Raw genomic sequence first — 21,654 nt, forward strand, 5'->3', positions numbered from 1 at the left:
CCACTCCACCCCACGATGAGGGACCGTTATTTGCCGTGACCACGCGGAGGTGTGCACGATATCCGCCACCAACGGTAGCCCACTTCCAGTGGTTCCGTGGGACGGCGAGGAGAGAGCATGTGGAGCAGGACGGTTTCACCGGCATCCACTGAACAAGGATTGCCAGGGGGCATCCGTCCCCGTTGCGGAGAGCATTGAGACCGGCCGCGGCACACCACCGAAGGATGTCGACTTAGCTGCTCCTCAGAAGCATCCGTCGCCAGAGGAGAAGTGGATCCGGCCAGGATGCCCCGACAGACCGCAAGAAGCTTCTCTCGGCGGCAGGGACCGAAGCAGCGAGACGGATGGCAGGCAGGACACGTCTCCGACTCTCGGTGATGACACTGCTGCTGCTGCTTGCCTCTGCTGCCGCCGTGGCAACACTCTATGGATTTGCGGTGTGGACGGCGTTGCGCTGCGAGGCGACTGCGCTTCCTCCTGCTTGGCCTGCACTCAGCATTGTACGTCCAATAGGAAAAACATCCATTTCAATGGGTCCCGTTCTCCATATGCATGTGCTGTGTCCGCTCCGTTTTTGTGTTTGAAATTGGTGGTATTTCCTATGCACACAGCTCTTCTTGTGTTGGTTGCCGATGCTGGGGGCACCAGATGGTAGTATGGCATTGCTTGTGTGTTTGTTAGATTTTCTGAGACGCAAATACACACACCGGTGCGAGTGGAATGTGCACACACAAGACACACACATATCCAATCACATTTTCTTTGTGACTTGTGCTTGACATATTATGCGGGGCGGGTTGGTGCGAGCAAGGCCGTCGGAAGCGGGCAGCTGCGTGAGCCCAGCAATGGCGTTTGTGGTTGTGTGCGGGATTATATATTCCATCAGATGCTTAACGCCGTTCATGGATCGTCTAAAGTTTTTTTCTGCGTTGCCCATGCTGCGTCTGCGCTGAGCTGCTCACTGCGTCTCCATGACCTCATGGAGCACGGCGTGACGCTGCTCGAGGACCTCATGACACCGAGGCAGCCGATTATGAGTAGCCCTGCACTCTACTTTTTGCTGTGGAGGATGCGTCTGTGAGCCGCGTGGTTGAGGATTGGATGGCAAAGGTTCCTTACAGGGATGTACACATCTTTGCGTTGGGGTGCACCCCGCATCGCAGTCCTCAGCAACTCGAGTGGGCTCGGATAGCGCCGAGGGCGATGCGTTCCAAGGAAATGGTGTTAGACTTTGCCGCCCCTGAAGTGCTGGTGTTCCACCTCAGCATGCAGAATGGGTTCCCTCAGCTGCTGTCGCCTCCGAATTGAGAGTCCGTTGTGGACGTTGCGGCGTCACGTCTTGTGGCGGCTATTCACGCCATGAACAACAGTGTGCCTGTCATTCGCCACCACAACAGTGGCAACATCTGCCATGGGCTTGCCGGGACCTTTTTTGAGGGGCTCGCCAGGCACTGCCACGACGAACAGGATTTCACTTAGGGGCGCCGACAGCTGCGGCAACCCGGTGCGGATCATCGTTGATTGGGGCTGTGTCACGGTGACGCCGCTGATGCGCCAACGCACATGTCAGTGTCTGCTTGATGACCTGATGCCGCTGGGGAAGAAAGTTTATAAGGAGACCTGTAGGAATTCTCTGGGGCAGACTCGAAGCGGCAGTAATTGATGGATGAGGAAGATGTGTACCGGTGCTTCTACCGTCATTGTTTTCTTGCGCAGTGCGTGGAGGAGCCTTCGGTGGCGCTGAAAAAACTCCACGCGTATCACCCGGGATTGGCGCATGGCGTGGAGCCGAAGGCCAAGCTTGCGGAGTTGGGCAGTGCGGTGCGGGCTCCGCCGGAGTTTTGGGAGAGAGGCAAGCCAGACTGTCGCTGCACATCGATTTTTGCGCGAGGCTTGTGGCACAGTACCGGGAGAAGCGACTGGCGGAGGCGCGGGAGGTGGAACAAGACATCGCCGTCTGGCACAAACCCTTCAGTAAAAACCTGGATGGCGTGCAGCAACTGACGAGGGATGTTGCGATGCCCCGGCCAGTGCGTCTGCGTCTTTTCCTGTTGCTTGTGGCTGCGAGCAGCACCGACGAGTTGACGGAGGCCAGGAAGCAGCAGCCGATCCGAGACGGTGGGCTGACGCCCGACGCCCATTTGTCCGCGAACCTTGAGCATGTGACGAGGAGGGCCGGGAGCGTGCAACGATACAGCACGGCGTCGGCGCAGAGCGAACCGAGCACGAGTGCCTCTGCGAGCAACGCCGCGACGGACGAGGATCCGTTTCTGAAGCAGGCCTGTATGCTTATGGAGACGGCGGACAGGAATAGGACGCTGCGGGTTGGGCTGTCGTTGGCATCGATGGAGGGCGATCATGTGATAGGGCCAAATGGCGCGAGTGGTGGCCAAAACAGTGGAGAAGCAGGAAAAAACGCCGGGCCATTTCAAGGGTGTGGTGGCAAATGGGAGAATCATCCTGTTCTGGGTGGCGGTGGCGGTGTTGGGACGATTGCCCTCACAACTCCTCAGCGCATTGTGCTGCTTGTTTTGGGTGGTGTGGCCTGCAGCGAGAGGCGCTCGGTCCATGAGATATCCAAAAGACATGGCCGTGAGGTGGTCATTGGGGAGCCTCGTTGCCGCGTCCTTTGTGTGCAGGGACTTGGCACCCTACGGCAGTAGGACTTAGGGGCGAGACACGCACAGGAATGCATCGAGGGCCAAAGAGTGGGAAATATACAAACACACACGATTGCGGGTGTCAATGGGATTGTGTGCGCTTCTTCCTGCATTCCGTTCCTCTCCAAGAAGTGTTCAATACGATACGCGTGTGTGTGTTTCAACGGCCGCGCTGCTCGCCTTTTGCTTTTGTATTCCTGCGTGTGCGGTTGCAAGTCATTTCTCTGCTACGATGAATGCGGATAAAAAAGGAAGGACATTTGTGGAGCATGCACCCACGGCTTCAATGTTCATCCACTGATGCTGACCTTTCTTGCCAGGGCATTTGTGCGCGCTTTTCCCTGCATTATCACTTTTTTTTTGCACAGGAGGCAACGGGTGGGCATTCGTGAGTGCTGCGGCGGGCTGTTGTTGCCCTCGCCGGGACGCGCTTAACGGCGTCAGCTCCATGACTTTGTGCACAAAAGGAATGGAACGTTCTTTGGATTCTCACCGCAGGCGCATGCCGTGGACGGCCGAAAAGGAGTGTGTGCCCGGTGTTGTTCATAGCTCCAGGGAAAAGATGGTGTTGGATGGTGCACGACGAGTGGATGTGGATTGTGTCGACCGTGCATCGCAGGTGTATCCGCTGGAGGCATTGCGGGCGGCCGTGGCCAGTTAAGAGTACAATACGTCCACCGGAAGAACATTTTTTAATTGGCTTCTCAGGCGGAATCCAATGTACTCAGGCAATGGGTTTACCGCGAGGATTTGCAGGAGGGGACGCACGACGAGAACGCCACTCGCACCGTCATTCATTTCCGTCGCCGCGAGACCACAACGCAGCCTCATGAGACTACACGCCTTGCGGATTTTCCGGGTTGGCGTGCACTGTTCCGCTTGGCGCCATTGTTCCCCATCCCCGAGCGTCGGTGCAGACGTCCCTGTCGATGCATGTTCCTATCGATTGCGGACACACACTCATTGATTGATGATGCGGCCGACACCCCAGCCCATTGCTGGTGCTTCTGGCATGACCGCTGCACCGCCCCCAGCAGCTGGTGCAGTGGGACTGGGGACGAGAACACGGCAGAACAAGTTCAGTCAGATGGTGCTGGCAGCCCTGTCAGCGTCTCGCCTACCCCAGCGGCCCACCACACCACCAGCGAGCAGAGAAATCGACGGGACAGGGAAGGCATTGACGGAGTGTCAGGACACCAGTTGTCTTTCCACATGACTCCTAGTCAAGCAATCAGAAGAATTAACAACAACATCAGTCACCAACAATGAAAAAGGAACAGCGACCACCGCCGACAGCGACAGCACCACCGCGGTGTCCCACACCACCTGCCCTCTTTTGCATCTTCTTGTCACGTATGCGTGCTGCTGCAGCTGCGGTGGTTCCCAGGCCTGCATGAAGTGGTGTGCGCTGAATATGAACGAGGGCCGATGGCAACTGAACTGTTTTTGTGATGAATATTGGCTGCACTTCCCGTGGGCCGACGATCCACGTGGTGTGCGGGGATCTCTCCTTTTTTAATTGTCACTTTGCTTTTGTGTTGCTGTGTGCGCTGCACCTTCTCTTGTGTGTGTGCGCATCCTCCGTGAGGGGTGCCGACACGACGGACCGCTCTCGCCGTATGTGCATGCGGTGGAGCCTTGTGTGCCGCTCCTGTTTGCTTCTCCCTCCTCCATCTGTGTGTTGGTGTTGCGGCAGGGCTGTGTGTGTGTGTGTGCCTGCTGCCGCGGATTGGAGTGTGTGTCGTGCGTGGTGTGCGGCGTACGGTGCATGCCTGGCTGCTGCCCTCTCCTCATGTGGTGTGCCCTCTGTGTGTGTCTGCCGCACCTCTCGTCCCCCCTGTTGCTCTCCATGTCCCTCACTGTGCAGATCAGCTCCACACCACTGAACGACCACACTCACGATGATGACGTGCCGTCTGCTGTGCGCCCTGTTGGTGCTTGCCCTGTGCTGCTGTCCGTCCGTGTGCGCGACAGTTGCTAATCAAGATAAAGATGCTGAAACGAAACAAGATTCCGATCTGGAGGATAATCAGATGGAGGAACCAAAGCTGGTAACGGATCAGCACAGTGCATCTTCTTCTTCGCCACAGAAAATAACGGTGGAAGGGACGGAGCACGCACGAAATACAGCGAAGCATACGTTAGAGACAACGGTTGCTGTAACCGGAACGGCAGGGTCACAAAATAATTCCAGTAATACAAAGGATCAAGATCATGGGCAATCCACTAAGGAAGAGACTGAAAACACGAAAACCGTTACGGTAAACAAACAAAATAAAAAATATGCACCGACCACGACTACAGAGGAACCCACAACTACAACGACAACCACTACAACACAGGCACCAAGTGGTAAGGCCACGACTACAGAGGCGCCAACCACGACGACCACCCGCGCACCGTCACGTCTTCGTGAAATCGACGGCAGCTTCAGCGGCTCTGCGTGGGTGTGTGCCCCGCTGCTGCTCGCCGCATCCGCGCTGGCGTACACCACTGTGGGCTGAAGAGGTGTATGCGGGCTGTGCGTGCCAGCACTCAACCGCGGGGATTTGTGCGCGTCCACTGTGGTCCGATGTAAATAAATACGAGAAAATAATAATGATGGTCTTTTTTTCTTTATTTGCTTCCGCTGCCCTGCTGTGTGCTCCGTGTTGCAGCTCCCTGTATCCGTCGTGTTGAACGCAACCCAGACACACTCATATGCACGACACGCTCACAACTGTTTGCGTGGACGCATTTTCTTTGTGCCGGTGCATGCGGACTGGAGCCATTTGTTGCAGCATTTTTTTTCATTTATTTGTGTTTCTTCACTCCTGTTTTTTTAAAATTTTTTTTTTATTACTTGCTGCGGGGCTGTGAGTTTCCTCCTACCACTGATTCCAACTGCCTCATGGTGTGTGCATTGTCATTTGTCACTTTGCGGTGGCTGCTGTGGTGTAGCGGCCGTGTCTTTTCCTTTCACTCTGCGTTGGCGGGGAGTTAGTTTGTGCTGAAGGCTACACGCAAGTGACAGGAGTGATGGCGATGATGATGACTGGCCGTGTGCTTCTGGTGTGTGCCCTCTGCGTGCTGTGGTGCGTCACTGTTTTTGGAATTGCAATGGACAACCGCTGCGTTGAGGATGATGGGAACGTATTGACGCACACGCATAATGGAGGAAATGACAGGGTGCGCCTGAAGGCGGATTTCGGGTTGATTTCCACCCGAATGGGATTAATAAAGGCGGTTGAAGCTGAGGAAAGAGAAGAAGATTTGGAAAATGATAATGCCCCATTGGACAGTGTGGGAGGAACATCGCCTAGTAGTCTGCTGGCTGGTATTGGGGGCAATGAAGCGCCTGGTGCAGGAGGAGGGCAGGGTGCTGCAGGTGCAGGAACACCATCCCTGCCGGCGTCTGGGCCTCGAGTGTCAGGGACAGGTGATAAAAACAGTCAATCACTTATAGCTGGTCAAGAAGGGAATGAAAAAAACAGCTTGGAGCCCAAGAAAAAAGAGCCAAAGGAGCTCCAAGAACAAACCACCGATCAATTGCCCTCTTCATCTGGCAGCACTCCCACTCGTTCTGGCGAAAAACCCTCTTCGATGGGTACTTCCGAGATTACTCAATTGCCCAAGGAAACGGTGACGAAAGGAGTTGTTAACCCTCGTAATAAATCTGACGATGATGAAGAGAGAGACGAAGAAGAAACGGGAAGAGAAAAACAAAAAAAGTAAAGCACAAACCGGGTCTCGCGAAAGTAAAAATAATGGAGAAACACCACCACCACCACCACCGCCATCAGAGGGTGAAGGAAGCCCACTACCAGATCCAGAAAATTCACAGAATCCAAAAAAAGCAAAAAACGAAGCCACGCCGTCAGGACCCAAAATGGAATCAAAGGCACCGGAACCGCCTTCAGGGGATGCTACACAAGGGCAGCACAGTCATGACACGGACACAGAGGATTCGACGAAGAATGCAGCAACCGGCAGTCCAGCAGAACCAACAACCTTATCTACCTCTGCAAGTGGCAGCGGTGATCATGTCCACAATAAGGCAGATAAGGATGATGCTCAAAGCTCTGAAGGACAACACGACAGCCTTGAAACTGGCAATACCAACGTTGTTCCAACTCTCAGTGAGGCAGCACCACAAACAGCCACCGCCACTCAAACAAATCATACGACGACACATGGCGACAGTGACAGCATCACCGCGGTCTCCCACACCACCTCCCCTCTTTTGCTTCTTCTTCTTTTTGTTGCGTGTGCGGCTGCTGCTGCGGTGGCCGCGTGAGAGTGAGGGAGAGAGAGCCGTGCACCGCCCGCACACACACTCGTCCTTCACTCTCTCTCTGTGTGTGTCCCCTTGCATGGACTCTCGCCCTCACCTCACCCCACGAGGCACACACACAATGTGCCCATTGTATATATGCATGCACACCCATGCAGGCCCGTTGGTGCTCTCTTTTGCACGACACGCACTGCTGCCGTCCTGCCTGGCTGCATGGGTGGAGCACCGTAACTGTTTTTGTTTCCATTGCATTGAGTGGGCGACCTCTCTCTCTCCCTGTGTGTGTGTTTTGCTTTACGGGAGCAATGAGAGTGTGTGCGCTGGTCGTCCCACGCTTCGGCTTTTTCTTGTTTTGCTTGTGTTTTGTTTGAGTGCACCCATTCCGCGGGCTGCGTGTGTGTGTTTGTGTGTGATGATATGAGTAATTTGCGTGTGTGCTATCCGTTTCTCTCTGCCGTTGCTTTATTTGGACTCTCTTGTGCCGCACAGCTGCTCTGCGGGTATAGAGGCGCTGACAAACGCAGAAGCAAAAGCACACACTCATGCCATGTCGTTCATGCTGTAGAGCGGTGTGAAAGCTGAGAACGCACGCGCGCACAAGCTTCTGGCTGAAGCGGCTGTTGCGAGAAGGAAGGGCGTTCACACGCAACTTATTCCCTTGACGTGCTGCGGTTGTTACGTTGGAGTCTTGCAGCCGGTGAGTGGTGTGGCATTGGGGAGTGCATGGTACAAGTACGGATTACCTCCCGTCCAGCAGCTGCACGTGCCGATGTGTCTCCGACGCTGCGGATTGGCCGATGGGGATTCCCCGGCTGTGCGCCGGCGGTCGAGCGGGTGCGCTGGTGGAGACAATAATAAAAGGACTGGAAGTAGCGCGTGGGCTTTGCAAAGGACGGCTGTGTTCTCTTGCATCCCACCTGTTGTTTTGTGTGTGGGTGTTGCTAGGTGTGTGCTGACGCGTGAGTAACGACACACCCGCCGTGACTCCTGCTGCTGCTGGTGGCAGTCGCTGTGTGTTCCCGGTGCACTGTTCTTCCTTCTTGTTCCGTGTGTCTGTGTGCGTGAGTTGTTGTTGTTGGGAGTGACTGCGGCGGGGATGATGGTGCCACTCACTGTGAATGGGTGGCGGTGCTTATTCTTTCATCCCTTTTTTATTATTAGCTTGTTTTTCTTCATTTTTTTCATTTACTTACGAAGAAAGAAATCAAGCGCTAAACGCTACTGTGAAATTAGAAGTCTCTGGAAGGACCAACAGCACACACACCGCCCACACACACATATTTATATGCTCTCACGTGTTGCTGCAGTGAAGGCACCCCGCACACACAACCGTCGCCGCGTGACCGGATCCAGCGGAAGGAGGAGGGAAGGAAGAGAGAGTGAGCCGCAGAGGCCCAACATGTCCCGGCGTGTGTTTACTTCCGCGGTGCTGCTCCTCGTCATGATGATGTGCTGCGGCAGTGGTGGAGCTGCGCAAGCTGGTGAACCATCGTCAGGTCAGGAATCTTCACCGAGTCCATCTTTTGCTTGGAGAGATAAGGAAGAAGGAGAAACAGTGGATTCGCTCTATGCTCCCAGCCTTGTTGAGATGAATGGTAAACTGTTTGCCGTTGCCGAGGCGCAGTTGAAGAAGAATGAACATGAAAAAACCCATTTCTTTACTGGGATTGCCTCGGAGCTCCTTGTGTTGAGTGGTGAAAACCCAAAGGAGCTGGCTGCAGCTAATGTGAAGACAAAGATACTGGAGAAATGTCCTTCCGAAGGAGGCAAATGCCCCTCTCAGTCAGCGAAACAGAACGGTTCCCAAAGCGAAATGAAAGTATATGTGAGCCGGCCAACAACAGTTGTGAAGGAAAATGACATTTACATGCTTGCTGGAACCTACATCAGGGAAAATGTCGCTGTTTGTCAGGGTGGGGCTGACGCGGCCTCATGGGGTCTTTTGCTGGTAAAGGGGAATGTCAGTGATGAACAGGACAAAGGAATTGTTTGGGAAGATACTGACGGTCTCCCGTGCACTTCTATTGTGGGACGTCACGAATCCTTGGCAGGTGAGTTTGGAAGCGGTGGATCGGGTGTTAAGATGGATGACGGTACGCTTGTGTTCCCGTTGGAAGCCGTGAAGAAGGATGGCACTGAAAGTGAAGCAAAGGAAGAAAAGAATAAGAACGTTTCGCTGATATTGTACTCCTCGGATACTGAGAATTGGACGCTGTCGAAGGGGATGTCTGCCTATGGCTGCAGTGATCCCTCCGTCGTGGAGTGGGAGAAGGGAAAACTCATGATGATGACTGCGTGTGATGATGGCCGCCGCAGGGTGTACGAGTCCGGTGACAAGGGGGATTCGTGGACGGAGGCACTCGGGACACTCTCGCGCGTGTGGGGCAACAACCAAAAGCGACATGAGAAGGGCATTAGTAGCGGGTTTATCACAGCGAATATTGCTAAGAGAAACGTGATGCTCGTTACTGTGCCGGTGTATTCCAAGAATGGAGAAAAAGGCGTACTTCATCTTTGGCTGACGGACAACACGCACATTGTTGATATTGGGCCGATATCCGGCAACGACGACGCTGCCGCCAGCTCCCTGTTGTACAGAAGTGGAGATAATAAGAAGGAGGAGTTGATTGCACTGTACGAGAAGAAGAAAGGCGGTGGGGAATCATCACTCGGTATGCTCTCAGTGCGTCTGACTGCGCAGCTGCAGAGGGTGAGGGAAGTGCTGGCGACGTGGAAGGAAGTGGACAAACGTGTCTCCAAGCTGTGCCCCTCTAAAAGTCTTGCGAAGAATCCCTCAACTGGCAATGGCTGCAGCACTGATAAGATCACGGATGGGCTGGTTGGCTTTTTGTCCGGCAAATTCTCTGGTAACACATGGAGGGACGAGTACCTCGGGGTGGACGCCACAGTAAAGAAAGGAACGAATGGGCTGGCAACAGGGTATGCGGATGGAGTGACGTTCCGGGGACCGTGGGCGGAGTGGCCCGTTGGCCGTCAGGGGCAGAATCAGCCGTACCACTTTGCGAACTACAACTTCACTCTGGTGGCGACGGTGTCCATCCACGGTGAGCCGAAGAGTGGCAGCGTCCCATTGATGGGTGTGCGTGCGGGCACTGACGGAGGAACAAAACTTATGGAGTTGTCGTACGGCAGCGAAAAGAAGTGGCGGGCGCTGTGCTGTGACGGAACAACCGCGGAGCACAGCAGCACTTGGGAGCGAGATAAAACGTACCAAGTGGCCATTGTGCTACAGAACGGAAAAAAGGGCTCTGTGTACGTCGATGGTCAGCGTGTGTGTGAGAGTGTGCAAAGTAAATTGGAAACTACAGAATCGAAAGGGATCTCACACTTCTACATTGGAGGAGATGGAGGCAATGCAGAGAACACTGCGGGTGACGAAGGTGTGTCTGTGACTGTGAGGAACGTCCTATTGTACAACCGCCCGTTGACATTTTCAGGTGGGAGTGCCGATTTGGAAGAAGATATTGCGTCACCTTCTGAGGCTCCAGTGGAACAAGCGGCCTTGCAGCAGTCTCGAAAGAAAAGTGAAGAACAGCAAGTGCCGGCAGCTTTGAGCTCCCATGCCGTTGGAGAAATAACAGGCGACGGCGGCATTGTGCGTGGGAGCGGACTGCTGTCATTGCTTCTTTTGGGATTGTGGGGGTTTGCGGCTCTGTGAGTAGTGACTGGCTGCCGCGTGGAATACCTACGCCCTACCGAGCACAGAATTACTATTCCCATAGGAACAAATTTCCCTCATAAAATCTTTTTTTGAGCGTATTTTAAATTTATTTTTCTGTTTTTTACTTTCTCATCTCCCATCCCTTCTTTTTTGCTTTTGGGCGCAATCAATATGGACGGTTTTTTTTTTTTTCGACTCTTTTAATTGTTTCTTGCTGCACTCTTCCCGTGAGGGGTGCCGTGTGTTTCCCGCCCAACTGCTCCGCCCGCACACCCACCGACACGCTCATGACGACGGCCCTGTGCGCCTCGCCTGCTGCGCGCATGAGGAGGGGCCGCGACGAACGGCGCGCTGAGGGAGCCGTGACGTGTGGGCGTGCGACGAGGGCCGGTGGGGCGGAGCACACATTTCTTTCCCTCTTGTTTTGTTTCTTTTGCGGCCAGGGCGGGCAGATACCCGCAGCGCCACACACACACAGCCACACCCTGCCGCCGTGTTTTTCTTTTTTTTTGCTGCGCTCACTCCCCCGATGGAAAGACGCGACTCCCGTCATGTCTGCGTGCTTTTCTCAGTCCCCACACAAGAAGAGTGACTGTGCTCTGCAGGCCGCACTCACGCGCCGATGAAAGGGCTGAGGGGAGCAGCAACACGCAGATGGCCCCATGAAATATAAACGATGTGCGGACACGCAGAGGGTCAGACGGTTGAAAGGCATTTAAATATCTTTTAATTTTATCTTCGGACAAAATATGCAGACAATTTCTGGAGCAACATGGTAGTTAGGTGCTTTTTGTGTGTGTGGTTTTTCTTTCTTTTTTTATTATTTGGGTGTAGCCGTAGTAGAGGACGACTTTTTTTAATTTTCTTTTTTTCTTTTTTTCTTTTCATTATTTTCATTTTTTGTTTTTTCCAAAGTGTGTGGTGTGGAAGGGTGTAGATGAATTTTTGTTTATTTATTTTTATTTAATTTTTTAATGAATTGCCGCTGCTTGGGCTGCAGTGCAATATTGTGAGCCTGAGCAGTTTTTTTCTCTTTATTTCTGCCATGCACCTCTGCTGTACGTTTTTGTTTGTGCGTCCCTTCACATGCTCTGCTCCTGTTTTTACTTCTTTGCCTCGTGTGTCTGCAGGCACACACAAAATGCAAATTGCAGTGGATTTGGATGCTTCTTTTGTAGCGTGTGCTGGCGGTTGCGGGTGGCGGCGGTTCTCTTCCGTGGCCATGAGGAGAAGGAAGGAGGAAGGGAGCGCCCAGCCCGAGTCTCCTTTCCTGCGGATGCGGTGGTTGTGCCGGTGGATGTGTCGTATGCTCCGAGTGACGGCGGCCTGAGCTATCGCGTGTGTGTGTGTGTGTGTGTGTGTGTGGAAGAAGTGTTCTGCTGCCAGTGCTGAGGCTCAGCATGAGAATTATACTTTCAATGGCTTTGATGTGCACATGCATGGCAGGAATGGTGAGCTGGGTGCTGTGTGCCATGTGGCCAATGCGGTGCACACATGTAGCAACTGTGCTGCCAGCTGTGCAACGGAAGAGGAAGAGGCCACCGTTGCCTTCACGATGAATTTGACGTCACATAAATACGCCGGCCCCTATGAATTGTGGTGGCGTCAATTTTCTCTCGATGGAACCATCCATCCGCCTGCACGGAGCAGCGATGCTGACCAGACGGGCATCTGTCAGTTGCCGCCACCCCGTGAAGGGAAGGATGACACAAAATCTGGTGGGACAACTGCGCCGCAAGTTAATGCTGAGCCGTCACGTCAACACGAGGATTGGCGACAGTCTGCGGCGGCTGACGGACCCAACACCGTCGTTCAGAGTCCCGCATCCAACACGGCGACCAACACGTCCGAGACGAGGCCTGAGTTTGCCAGCAATCCGAGCGAAATGATGGTCCCGAATGCATCCAAGAAGAGGCCTTCCTTTGCCAACGGTCCGAGAATATTAGTGGCGCTGAATGCATCCGGGATCATGTCTGTCACTTATGGCGGCAGGGAACACGTTGCTGCGGATAACACGGTCGAGGTGAGTGAGCACAACGCCACCGGACACAAATCTCTCGTTTTAGAAAATGGCGCTGCAGGCAGTGGATTTGTTGCTGAGGGTGATGCGGACGGATTGACTCAACGCAATGCCTTTGGACACGAAAACCCCAATTACGAGAATTCACCGCGCAGTATTCCGGGAGCGGTGTGTGTCCCGACGACTGCTTTGCCCTGCTCAACGACGCGAAATTGACACTGCGTGAGTTAACTGTTGATGGCACTGTGCGTGTGTGCGTGTATTGGGTGTTGCTGCTTCTTCTGGGATTGTGTGGAGTTGTGGCGGTCTTCTGAGCCGAAGAGTGTGGAATTGCGACTCCTCACGGAGAACATGTGCTGCGTTCCCTGCGTGTTTCCTTTTATTATTTACATGTTACTTTGTTTGTTTTGTTTTTTTCTTGGAATGATAATTATCCTTGCTGTTTCTTTATTTAATGGTCGGTTGCTGCACACTCTCATGTGCGACGTGTTTCTCTCACTTGTTTTGTCTTTTGTTGCCCACACGCGGTGCCGGCCTCACTGCTGTGCGTTCCACGGACTGCACAAAAGGAGGAGCGGAGGAACAGGCCGGATGCCGCAATGAAATGTGAGGGATGTTGTGTGGGCTCAGGGAGCAAGACGATCTTTTTTTGTTATATTTGGTGCAGGCATTATGTATACAGAAACACACGGTTGTCTTGTGCTGCTTGGCACATTAAATAGAATTTCTGCCCGATTGATTTTTTATATTCCTCCCCTGGAGTTCTGATGGACTCCCATCATTTTTTTTTTTGCTGTTGTGTTCTTTTTTTGTTTTTTTCCGCTCTTTTAAGTTCTGGTTTGCGGGTCGGTGTGAGAGTTTTGCGGTTGTAATGATTCCATCTGTCCTTTTTGGTGTGCGCTTCTTCTGGCTGCTGCCATTTATTACCATGCGGTGGCTGTGCGTGGTGTAGCTGCTGTCTCTCTCTAATTCCTTTCTCATGCTCCTGCAGATCGAATCTTCGTTATTCAAAAACGATAGTTTTGACGATGATGCACCGTGTGTTTTGTGTCGTGTTGGTGCTGGCACTGCTGTGCTGCTGCTCGTGCGTGTTTGCCGTGGAGGAGGAGGAGCCGCAGGTGACGCAGGTGAATGCAGTGTGTGCGGGTGACGGCAATGTTGCGCGTTGGCAGCTCCCTGGGACGTCATTGTGGTACAACTGCACGACTGCAGCTGCTGGTTTTGGGCTGATGATTTGCGGCATGGGCGTCGGAAACTGTGAGCCCGAGGATGTTCAGAGACGTATAAAAGATGGTGCGAACGGTGGCGTCTTCACAATCAACGTCACATCGCCCACTCCAAGCGCGGTGAAGAGTTGGTGGGAGAGTAACGTGGAGACGAAGGTGGTCACCGTTGAAGGTGGTCCGGCCAAACCTTTGGAAGAAAGACCTCCGGGGTCTCAAGAAGACACGATTTCTCGTGAAACATCTTCCAGAGCGGATTCTGAACCTCCTGCTGACGCTGAGAGTGCGGCTGGTGCCCCTTCACTGGCTGGAGCTCCGGGTGGCGCTGGTGAAAGTGTTCCGGCCACACGTCCGGAAGCAGGCATTCCGGTGGCTCGACAAGAGGAGGCTTCTCGTGACGCCTCCACAACAAATTCAAAATCTCCTCCTGCTGTCGTTGAGAATTCCACGGATGTCCCTCCTCCTCCACCACCTGCAACTCCAGGCGGCGCTGGTGCTAACTCTGCTGCTGGCGCTGCGGCCACGACGGATCCTTCTGCCGCGGCCTCGCAAGCGTCGGATTCCGCTCCCTCTGGTGAGCTTCAAGGCCCTTCACATTCTACTTCTGCTGCTTCTGCTGCATCCGAATCCCCACCAGATCCAAAGCCCACAGAAGGCGGCGACCACTCCTCCCATGACCCTCCAGTGGAGCTGCAGGAAGAGACTGCTGCTGCGCCACCGACTCAGTTGTCCCAGACCGGCGAGGAGGGGGGTGCAGCTGGAGGCGCCGAAGAGGACACCGCCGCCAACACCACCACCGAGACTGCTTCCGGCGAAGGAAATAATATGGCGTCAAGCATGCCGGCTCCTCTTTCCTCTGCGCCCACAACGAACGCGCTGGAGAACAGTGTGGGAACTGACGCCTGCTTCCATGACGCCCATCTGCATGCCCTGCCACTGCTTGTTCTGGCTGCACTCACCTACGGGACACTGGGCTGAAGAAGTGTATGCGGGCTATTAAAGCCAGCACTCAACCACGGGATGCTTTGAGCTTCTTTTGTTTTATTGCGTAATAAGTAAGAGAAAATAATGATTGTGTGTTTTGCTTCATTTGCTTCAGCTGCGCTGCTGTGTGCTCCGTGTTGCTGCTCCATGTATCCGTCACGTTGAACGCATCCCAGACACACTCATATGCACGACACGCCCACAACTGTTTGAGTGGACGCATTTTTGTGTGTGCTGGTGCATGCACACTGGAGCCATTCTTCGCAGCTCCTTGTGTTTTGTTTTTTGTGTTTTTACTTTTTTTTTTTTTACATTCTATCTTTTTGTTGTTGTTTTGTTGTTACTTGTTTTTTGTGTTCATTTTGCTTGTTTTTTACTTCCTTCGGGGCGTTGTGAGTTTTTTTCATTTTTTAATGGTTTATTTTCTTTAATTTTTTCTTTTTCTTTTGTTTACTAATCTTTTACTCCCCATCTCTTCTCTTTTTTGCTTTTGGGAGCAATCAATATGGACGTTTTTTCTTTTCTACTCTTCCCTCTTTTAATTGTTTCTTTTGCACTCTTCCTGTGAGGGGTGCCGTGTGTTTCCCGCCCAACTGCTCCACTCGCACACCCACCGACACGCTCATGACGACGGCCCTGTGCGCCTCGCCTGCTGCACGCATGAGGAGGGGCCGCGACGAACGGTGCGCTGAGGGAGCCGTGACGTGTGGGCGTGCGACGAGGGCCTGTGGGGCGGAGCACACATTTCTTTCCCTCTTGTTTTGTTTTTTTGCGGCCAGGGCGGGCAGACACCCGCAGCGCCACACACACACAGCCAAACCCTGCCGCCGTGTTGTTTTCTTTTTTTTTTGTTCTTCTTTTCTTTTTTTTTGCTTATGTGTGTGCTGCCACCGTGCGTGATTGTTGATGTTGAGGCCGTACCGCATGCATCGCTGCCATCCAGCTGTGCCTCTTGCTGTGCTGATGTGTCTCCCTGTTCTCCTCCTCTTTTTTTTTGCTTTTCCATCACACACCCAGCACACATAAGTACTTGCAAAATGCTCTGCAAGAATGTATTTGCACTGCCGAGTACGTGCTTTGCTCGGTGTGTGCTGGCGCGTGACGGACGGTGCCACGATGGTCTCCTCTGGCGATGACAGTCGCCGTGTTCTCCGCACACATCTACACACTCTTCCTTGTCTCTCTGTGGGAGTGATTGCGGCAGCAGCGTGGTCTACGGCAGCGGCAGCTGGAGCCTTGGAGAGGGACGAGGCGCGGAAGAAGCAGAAGAGGGCGAACCTGCTGGACGAGATTACGATGGCGGATGAAAGCTGTTTCGTTGCCTTTGCTTCGTACATTGCTAAGATTGCGGCGTGTCGCTGCCTGACGGGATGCCTGCACTCGGCACCCTTTGAGGCATTGCGTTGTTTCATTCAGTGTGATGTCACAATCATCATGGAAGCATCTTCCCTCAACGGCTCTGAGTGTGACAATACGAATGACGGCAAAGAGAGCGATGAGGATTATGGTGACGACTTGCACCGAGGGGCGGATTACTTGCGTGTCTTGGTACACGAATCCCAGGAGGGTTTGAATGCCGTCTTCACAATTCCCGGCCTTGCGAAACCGTTGGCTTTCGCGCTGTCACCCACCGTAATTAGTGCCCCATGCGTTGAGGCTGATCCATTTGCCGTGGAGTTCACGCAGCAGCTCTCGAGTGTTTGTGCTGCTGGTCCTGCGTTGGCCCTTTCGCATGTATCTCAGCGTTGCCTGGCGGATGATTTGATGTCTGTGTTGTCCAGGCCGCCTCGGGTTTTCTTTTGGTGCCCAATAAGAAACACTTTGCGTTGCGGTGGATATTTATTTGCGTGGCCGTCGATGCACGTGACGATGCTCAACGGGTGTGTCTTTTGTTTGGCAGGCACGAGGGAGACTTCGGTGTGCGCCGACATCTCCGCGAAAGTCTTCGTTGACGGATCGAGGCGAAAATAAGGGAGGTCTGTCCGCTGCATCTCTCAAGGCAGCTGCGAGGCACTCCGGACGCACAGAGTGAATGGATGGATGCCGCGCAGCTGGGGAGACCAGTTTTCTTCTCCGCCCTCCGTTGCCGGGGGAATCGAGAATCCACAGCGTCACTGCCAGCTGCATTTTACTGCTGGGGATCGACTGTTCTGAAGTTGCCCGTCTAATGTGAATTCCAGCGTCAGTGCAGGAAGACGCTTTCACGCATTGCGAGTATTTGCTCCAGCCTCGAGCTCATCAATATCCACAGCAGGGAGCAATGCATCTTGGTGGCCGGTGACGTTCAGACGAGTGTGTTTCACTTCACCCGCCTCGTACTTGTGGGGGACACTGCGCATCGACCCTCCCCAACAGTCCCACCACCTTCACTTTCCCCGCCGACCGCTGCCCTCTGCTGACGGTACAGTTGTTTGGCTCCGCCAATAATGCGCTTTTGAAACTTCCTCTCCGCACTCTGCAGGATTATTGCCGTGGAGGAGTTGATGGCATATGGTGTGGGTGTGGCGTCGACAGAGTCATCCACGCATTGTCTTAGAAACATGACTTTGAGTCGTGTCAGTCATGCCGTGTTTTCCTTTTCTTGCTGGGAGTCTTGTGGGTGTGTTTGAGCCCTTTTAGGAGCCTGTGTAGAGAATGATCGCGGGAGAGCTGGCTGCCTTAATGAATGTATATATATATATATATATATATATCCTGATAGAACGAATATACACTTCTTTAGGACACTTTTCTACCGTATGAGTTTTGGGAAGGCCACGACTTTAAAGAGCCGACAGCGGCCGGATAATTTTTATTTTTATTTTAACCATCGCACCCACCCCCTTTTGTTTCTCACCACGCGGCGGTGTCTTGTGGCTGCAGGACCCCAAAAGTCTGCCACCTCGTAAGTAATAAATAAATATATGTATCCTATCCGAATAGAGTGAGCGGGCCACGATTGTGGCTAACGGATGGTATGTATATATAAACATGCATTTATTTGCCTCGTGTTGAACTTTGAGGATGTGGTGAATCCACTCTTATTCCGTTGATCCCTCACTTATTTCTATCTTGTTTGGTTTCTATTTTTGAGAAACTCAGGATTTGGCCAGCGGCCCAGAAGATTATTCTTTATTGCATCACCTTATCAAAGAGAAGCAGGAACAACACAAACCGAATTGTTGGCTGCACCAACACAAGAAACATTCACAAGAGGAAAAAATAAATGTGCACCCTGCAGGAATCCCCAACACACGATCCAGGCATGAAGGTTTGCCCTCCGCAAAACAAAACAACGCATGCAGACATCTGCCAACATCCAAAAAGAAACGCAAATAAATGGTTGGTTGCATTATTCCATTCCTTGCGCTTGTTTTTTCGTGTGCTGCTGCTGCTGCGATGGTTGTTGGGCCTGCATGAAGTGGTGTGCGCTGAATATGAACGAAGACCGATGGCAACTGAATTGTTTTAGTGATGGATGTTGGCTGCACTTCCCGTGGACCAACAATCCACGTGGTGTGCGGGGATCTCTCCTCCTTTTTAATTGTTACTTTGCTTTTGTGTTGGTGTGTGCGCTGCAACTATTCTCGTGTGCGTACCCTCCGTGAGGAGTGCCGACACGACGGACCGCTCTCGCCGTATGTGCATGTGGTGGAGCCTTGTGTGTCGCTCCTGTTTGCTTCTCCCTCTTCCATCTGTGTCTCGGTGTTGCGGCAGGGCTGTGTGTGTGTGTGCCTGTTGCCGTGGATTGGAGTGTGTGTCGTGCGTGGTGTGCGGCGTACGGTGCATGCCTGGCTGCTGCCCTCTCCTCATGTGGTGTGCCCTCTGTGTGTGTCTGTCGCACCTCTCGTCTCCCCTGTTGCTCTCCATGTCCCTCACTGTGCAGATCAGCTCCACACCACTGAACGACCACACTCACGATGATGACGTGCCGTCTGCTGTGCGCCCTGTTGTTGCTTGCCCTGTGCTGCTGCCCATCCATGTGCGCGACAGCGTCTGATGAAGGTACAGCTGGTAAATTTGTAGAGGGTGCAACGCTACAGGATTCAGGGGGTTCAAGCAATTCCGATAATCCAGGAGCAAAAGTCACGGAAGATAATGAACAGAGTTCAGTTGTGGTGCCCAATTCGTCAGAGAGAACATCGAAGACCACTACTGCTCCAGCAACTCCAACGTCGACAGGTACAGGAAAAGGACCAAGTGGAGCGACCACTTCGCAAGATGGAAGAGGTGCGTCTGGTCAACCAGGGGCATCAGAAGGGAATAGCCTTTCACTAGGATCAACAGGTGATTCCGACAAGTCAGATGAAAATAATCCGGAGCATAATAAAGAAGAGGCGCTAGCTGGTAAAGAAGTTGAGGAACCGGCACCAACCACGACAACCACAACTACAACAATGGCACCAACTACTACAACCGCCACTACTACAGAGGCACCAAGTGATACGGCCATGAATGCAGAGGCGCCAACAACGACGACCACCCGCGCACCGTCACGTCTTCGCGGAAGCGACGGCAGCCTCAGCAGCTCTGCGTGGGTGTTTGCCCCGCTGCTGCTCGCCGCAACCGCGCTGGCGTAAACCACTCTGGGCTGAAGAATTGTGTATGCGGGCTGTGCGTGCCAGCACTCAACCGCGGGGATTTGTATACGTCTATTGTGGTCCGATGTAACTAAATAATAGAAAATAATGATTGTGTTTTGCTTTACTTGCTTCCGCTGCCCTGCTGTGCGCTCCGTGTTACTGCTCCCTGTATCCGTCACGTTGAACGCATCCCGGACACACTTATATGCACGACACGCATACAAATTTTTACGTGGACGCATGTTTGCTTGTGGATGCTTGCACAATGGCGCCATACTGTGCAGCTCCTTTTATTAAAGTTTCTTGTTTCTTTTTTAGTTTTGTTTTTAATTGTTGTGTTTTTCTTTTTTTCTTGCTGATTAGTTATTGCAGGACTGTGTTTGTGTGCCTTTTTTGCCCTCTCACTGATTCCAACTGCCTCATGGTGTGTGCGTTGCTGCTATCATTTGTTACTGTGTGTGGTTGTGTGACTTGTCTCTCTCTTTTTGCTTTCACTCTGCGTTGACGGGATGTTGGTTTGTGCTGAAGGCTGCACGCAAGTGACAGGAGTGATGGCGATGATGATGACTGGCCGTGTGCTGCTGGTGTGTGCCCTCTGCGTGCTGTGGTGCGTCACTGTTTTTGGTGATGCAAGGGACAACCGCTGCATTGAGGGTGATGGGAACGTCTTGACGCACACGCATAATGGAGGAAATAACGGACTGCGCCTGAAGGCGGGTTGCGGGTTGATTTCCACCCGAATGGGATTGATAAATGCGGTTGCAGCTGGAGACGGCAGTGAAGGTGGAACTAGTAATGCCCCATTGGACAGTGTGGGAGGAACATCGCCTGGTGCAGGAGGAGGGAATGGTGCCGCAGGTGCAGCAACACCAACCTCGCCGTCTGGGCCTGGAGTGTCAGGGGCAGGTGATGAAGGCGGGCAGTTACCTTTGGCTGGTCAAGAGGAAAATAAAAAAAATAAAGTGGATCCCAATAGCAATGCGGCAGCTGGGCCCCCAGACCAAACCAACGATCAATTGTCCTCTTCATCTGGCAGCACTCCCACTCGTTCTGGTGAAAACCCCTCTTCGATGGGTACTGATGACCTTACTCCACTGTCCAAGGATACAGAGACAGAAGGAGATGCCGATCGTCAGGATAACCGTGAAAGTAACGAAGCGGTAGAGGAAGAGGATGGGAACAAAGACAAGGAAAAAAAACAAGAAAAAAACACATTACAACCCGAGACACAAGAGGGTCAAAATAATGGAGGAGGAACACCACCGCCACCAGTACCCGCACCACTGCCACCAACAACACCATCGGGTGGACCTGCACCATCATCAACAGCAGAAACAGAAAACTTACAGAACGAAAACACACCGTCAGAATTCGAGACGGACTCAGAAGCACCGGAACAGCCTTCAGGGGATGCTACACAAGGGCAGCACAGTCATGACACAGACACAGAGGATCCGACGAAGAATGCAGCAACCGGCAGTCCAGCTGAACCAACAACATTCTCATCTACCTCTACAAGTGGCAGCGGTGATCATGTCCAGAATAAGGCAGATAAGGATGATGCTCAAAGCTCTGAAGGACAACACGACAGCCTTGAAACTGGCAATACCAACGTTGTTCCAACACTCAGTGAGACAGCACCACAAACAGCAAAAACAACCACCGCCGCTCAAAAAAATGGTACGACGACACCTGCCGACAGTGACAGCAGCACCGCGGTCTCCCACACCACCTCCCCTCTTTTGCTTCTTCTTCTTCTTGTTGCGTGTGCGGCTGCTGCTGCGGTGGCCGCGTGAGAGTGAGGGAGAGAGAGCCGTGCACCGCCCGCACACACACTCGTCCTTCTCTCCCTCTCTGTGTGTGTGTCCCCTTGCATGGACTCTCGCCCTCACCTCACCCCACGAAGCACACACATAATGTGCCCATTGTATATATTGCATGCACACCCATGCAGGCCCGTTGGTGCTCTCTTTTGCACGACACGCACTGCTGCCGTCCTGCCTGGCTGCATGGGCGGAGCACCGTAACTGTTTTTGTTTTGTTTTTATTGCATTGAGTGGGCGACCTCTCTCTCTTTCTCCCTGTGTGTGTATTTTACTTTACGGGAGCAATGAGAGTGTGTGCGCTGGTCGTCCCACGCTTCGGCTTTTTGTTTTTTTTTATTGTTTTACTTGTGTTGTGGTTGAGTGCACTCATTAACCTTTTTTTTTGTGGATTATTGGCTTGCTTTGACTGCGGACACTTCAATTT

The 21,654-nt window shown here is 52.9% G+C and overlaps 6 protein-coding genes and 4 pseudogenes across 6 annotated transcripts, besides 21 other annotated features; all 10 read left to right on the plus strand.

Moving 5' to 3' along the window:
• Positions 1–4,184: a sequence feature (areas not merged during assembly with more than two copies in the genome that could not be assigned to a particular haplotype).
• On the plus strand, positions 786–2,663 carry Tc00.1047053510025.7 (annotated as a pseudogene).
• Tc00.1047053510025.14 lies at positions 3,053–3,775 on the plus strand (annotated as a pseudogene).
• Positions 4,185–5,369: a sequence feature (heterozygous, Esmeraldo-like haplotype).
• On the plus strand, positions 4,562–5,164 carry Tc00.1047053510025.20 (mucin TcMUCII, putative; the record flags this gene model as incomplete). Its single annotated transcript, XM_812521.1, has 1 exon — positions 4,562–5,164. One exon carries the CDS (start codon positions 4,562–4,564, stop codon positions 5,162–5,164), a length of 603 nt encoding a protein of 200 aa, XP_817614.1.
• Positions 5,370–5,675: a sequence feature (haploid, Esmeraldo-like haplotype).
• Positions 5,477–5,501: a sequence feature (AT_rich).
• Positions 5,676–7,316: a sequence feature (areas not merged during assembly with more than two copies in the genome that could not be assigned to a particular haplotype).
• On the plus strand, positions 5,679–6,938 carry Tc00.1047053510025.30 (annotated as a pseudogene).
• Positions 6,416–6,441: a microsatellite.
• Positions 7,317–8,154: a sequence feature (areas merged during assembly that could not be assigned to a particular haplotype. This can correspond to areas where the two haplotypes were merged or to regions with more than two copies in the genome that were merged during assembly.).
• Tc00.1047053510025.50 (trans-sialidase, putative) lies at positions 8,030–10,612 on the plus strand (the record flags this gene model as incomplete). The annotated part of the gene is made up of 1 exon (XM_812522.1): positions 8,030–10,612. One exon carries the CDS (start codon positions 8,030–8,032, stop codon positions 10,610–10,612), a length of 2,583 nt encoding a protein of 860 aa, XP_817615.1.
• Positions 8,155–18,886: a sequence feature (areas not merged during assembly with more than two copies in the genome that could not be assigned to a particular haplotype).
• Positions 11,467–11,525: a sequence feature (T-rich).
• Positions 11,556–11,591: a sequence feature (AT_rich).
• Positions 11,954–11,980: a microsatellite.
• Tc00.1047053510025.60 (uncharacterized protein) lies at positions 12,051–12,851 on the plus strand (the record flags this gene model as incomplete). Its single annotated transcript, XM_812523.1, has 1 exon — positions 12,051–12,851. One exon carries the CDS (start codon positions 12,051–12,053, stop codon positions 12,849–12,851), a length of 801 nt encoding a protein of 266 aa, XP_817616.1.
• Positions 13,664–14,836, plus strand: Tc00.1047053510025.70 (90 kDa surface protein, putative; the record flags this gene model as incomplete). Its single annotated transcript, XM_812524.1, has 1 exon — positions 13,664–14,836. One exon carries the CDS (start codon positions 13,664–13,666, stop codon positions 14,834–14,836), a length of 1,173 nt encoding a protein of 390 aa, XP_817617.1.
• Positions 15,119–15,294: a sequence feature (T-rich).
• Positions 15,678–15,713: a microsatellite.
• On the plus strand, positions 15,893–17,347 carry Tc00.1047053510025.80 (annotated as a pseudogene).
• Positions 17,460–17,951: a mobile genetic element.
• Positions 17,508–17,535: a microsatellite.
• Positions 17,627–17,648: a sequence feature (AT_rich).
• On the plus strand, positions 18,742–19,401 carry Tc00.1047053510025.90 (mucin TcMUCII, putative; the record flags this gene model as incomplete). The annotated part of the gene is made up of 1 exon (XM_812525.1): positions 18,742–19,401. The coding sequence occupies one exon, from the start codon at positions 18,742–18,744 to the stop codon at positions 19,399–19,401; it is 660 nt and encodes a 219-aa protein (XP_817618.1).
• Positions 18,887–19,774: a sequence feature (haploid, Esmeraldo-like haplotype).
• Positions 19,775–19,795: a sequence feature (areas not merged during assembly with more than two copies in the genome that could not be assigned to a particular haplotype).
• Positions 19,796–20,649: a sequence feature (haploid, Esmeraldo-like haplotype).
• On the plus strand, positions 19,956–21,200 carry Tc00.1047053510025.100 (mucin-associated surface protein (MASP), putative; the record flags this gene model as incomplete). Its single annotated transcript, XM_812526.1, has 1 exon — positions 19,956–21,200. The coding sequence occupies one exon, from the start codon at positions 19,956–19,958 to the stop codon at positions 21,198–21,200; it is 1,245 nt and encodes a 414-aa protein (XP_817619.1).
• Positions 20,650–20,817: a sequence feature (areas not merged during assembly with more than two copies in the genome that could not be assigned to a particular haplotype).
• Positions 20,818–21,654: part of a sequence feature (heterozygous, non-Esmeraldo-like haplotype) that runs on past the window's edge.

This window comes from Trypanosoma cruzi, genomic scaffold (genome assembly GCF_000209065.1).
Source record: "Trypanosoma cruzi strain CL Brener 1047053516579 genomic scaffold, whole genome shotgun sequence".
Lineage (NCBI taxonomy): Eukaryota > Euglenozoa > Kinetoplastea > Trypanosomatida > Trypanosomatidae > Trypanosoma > Trypanosoma cruzi.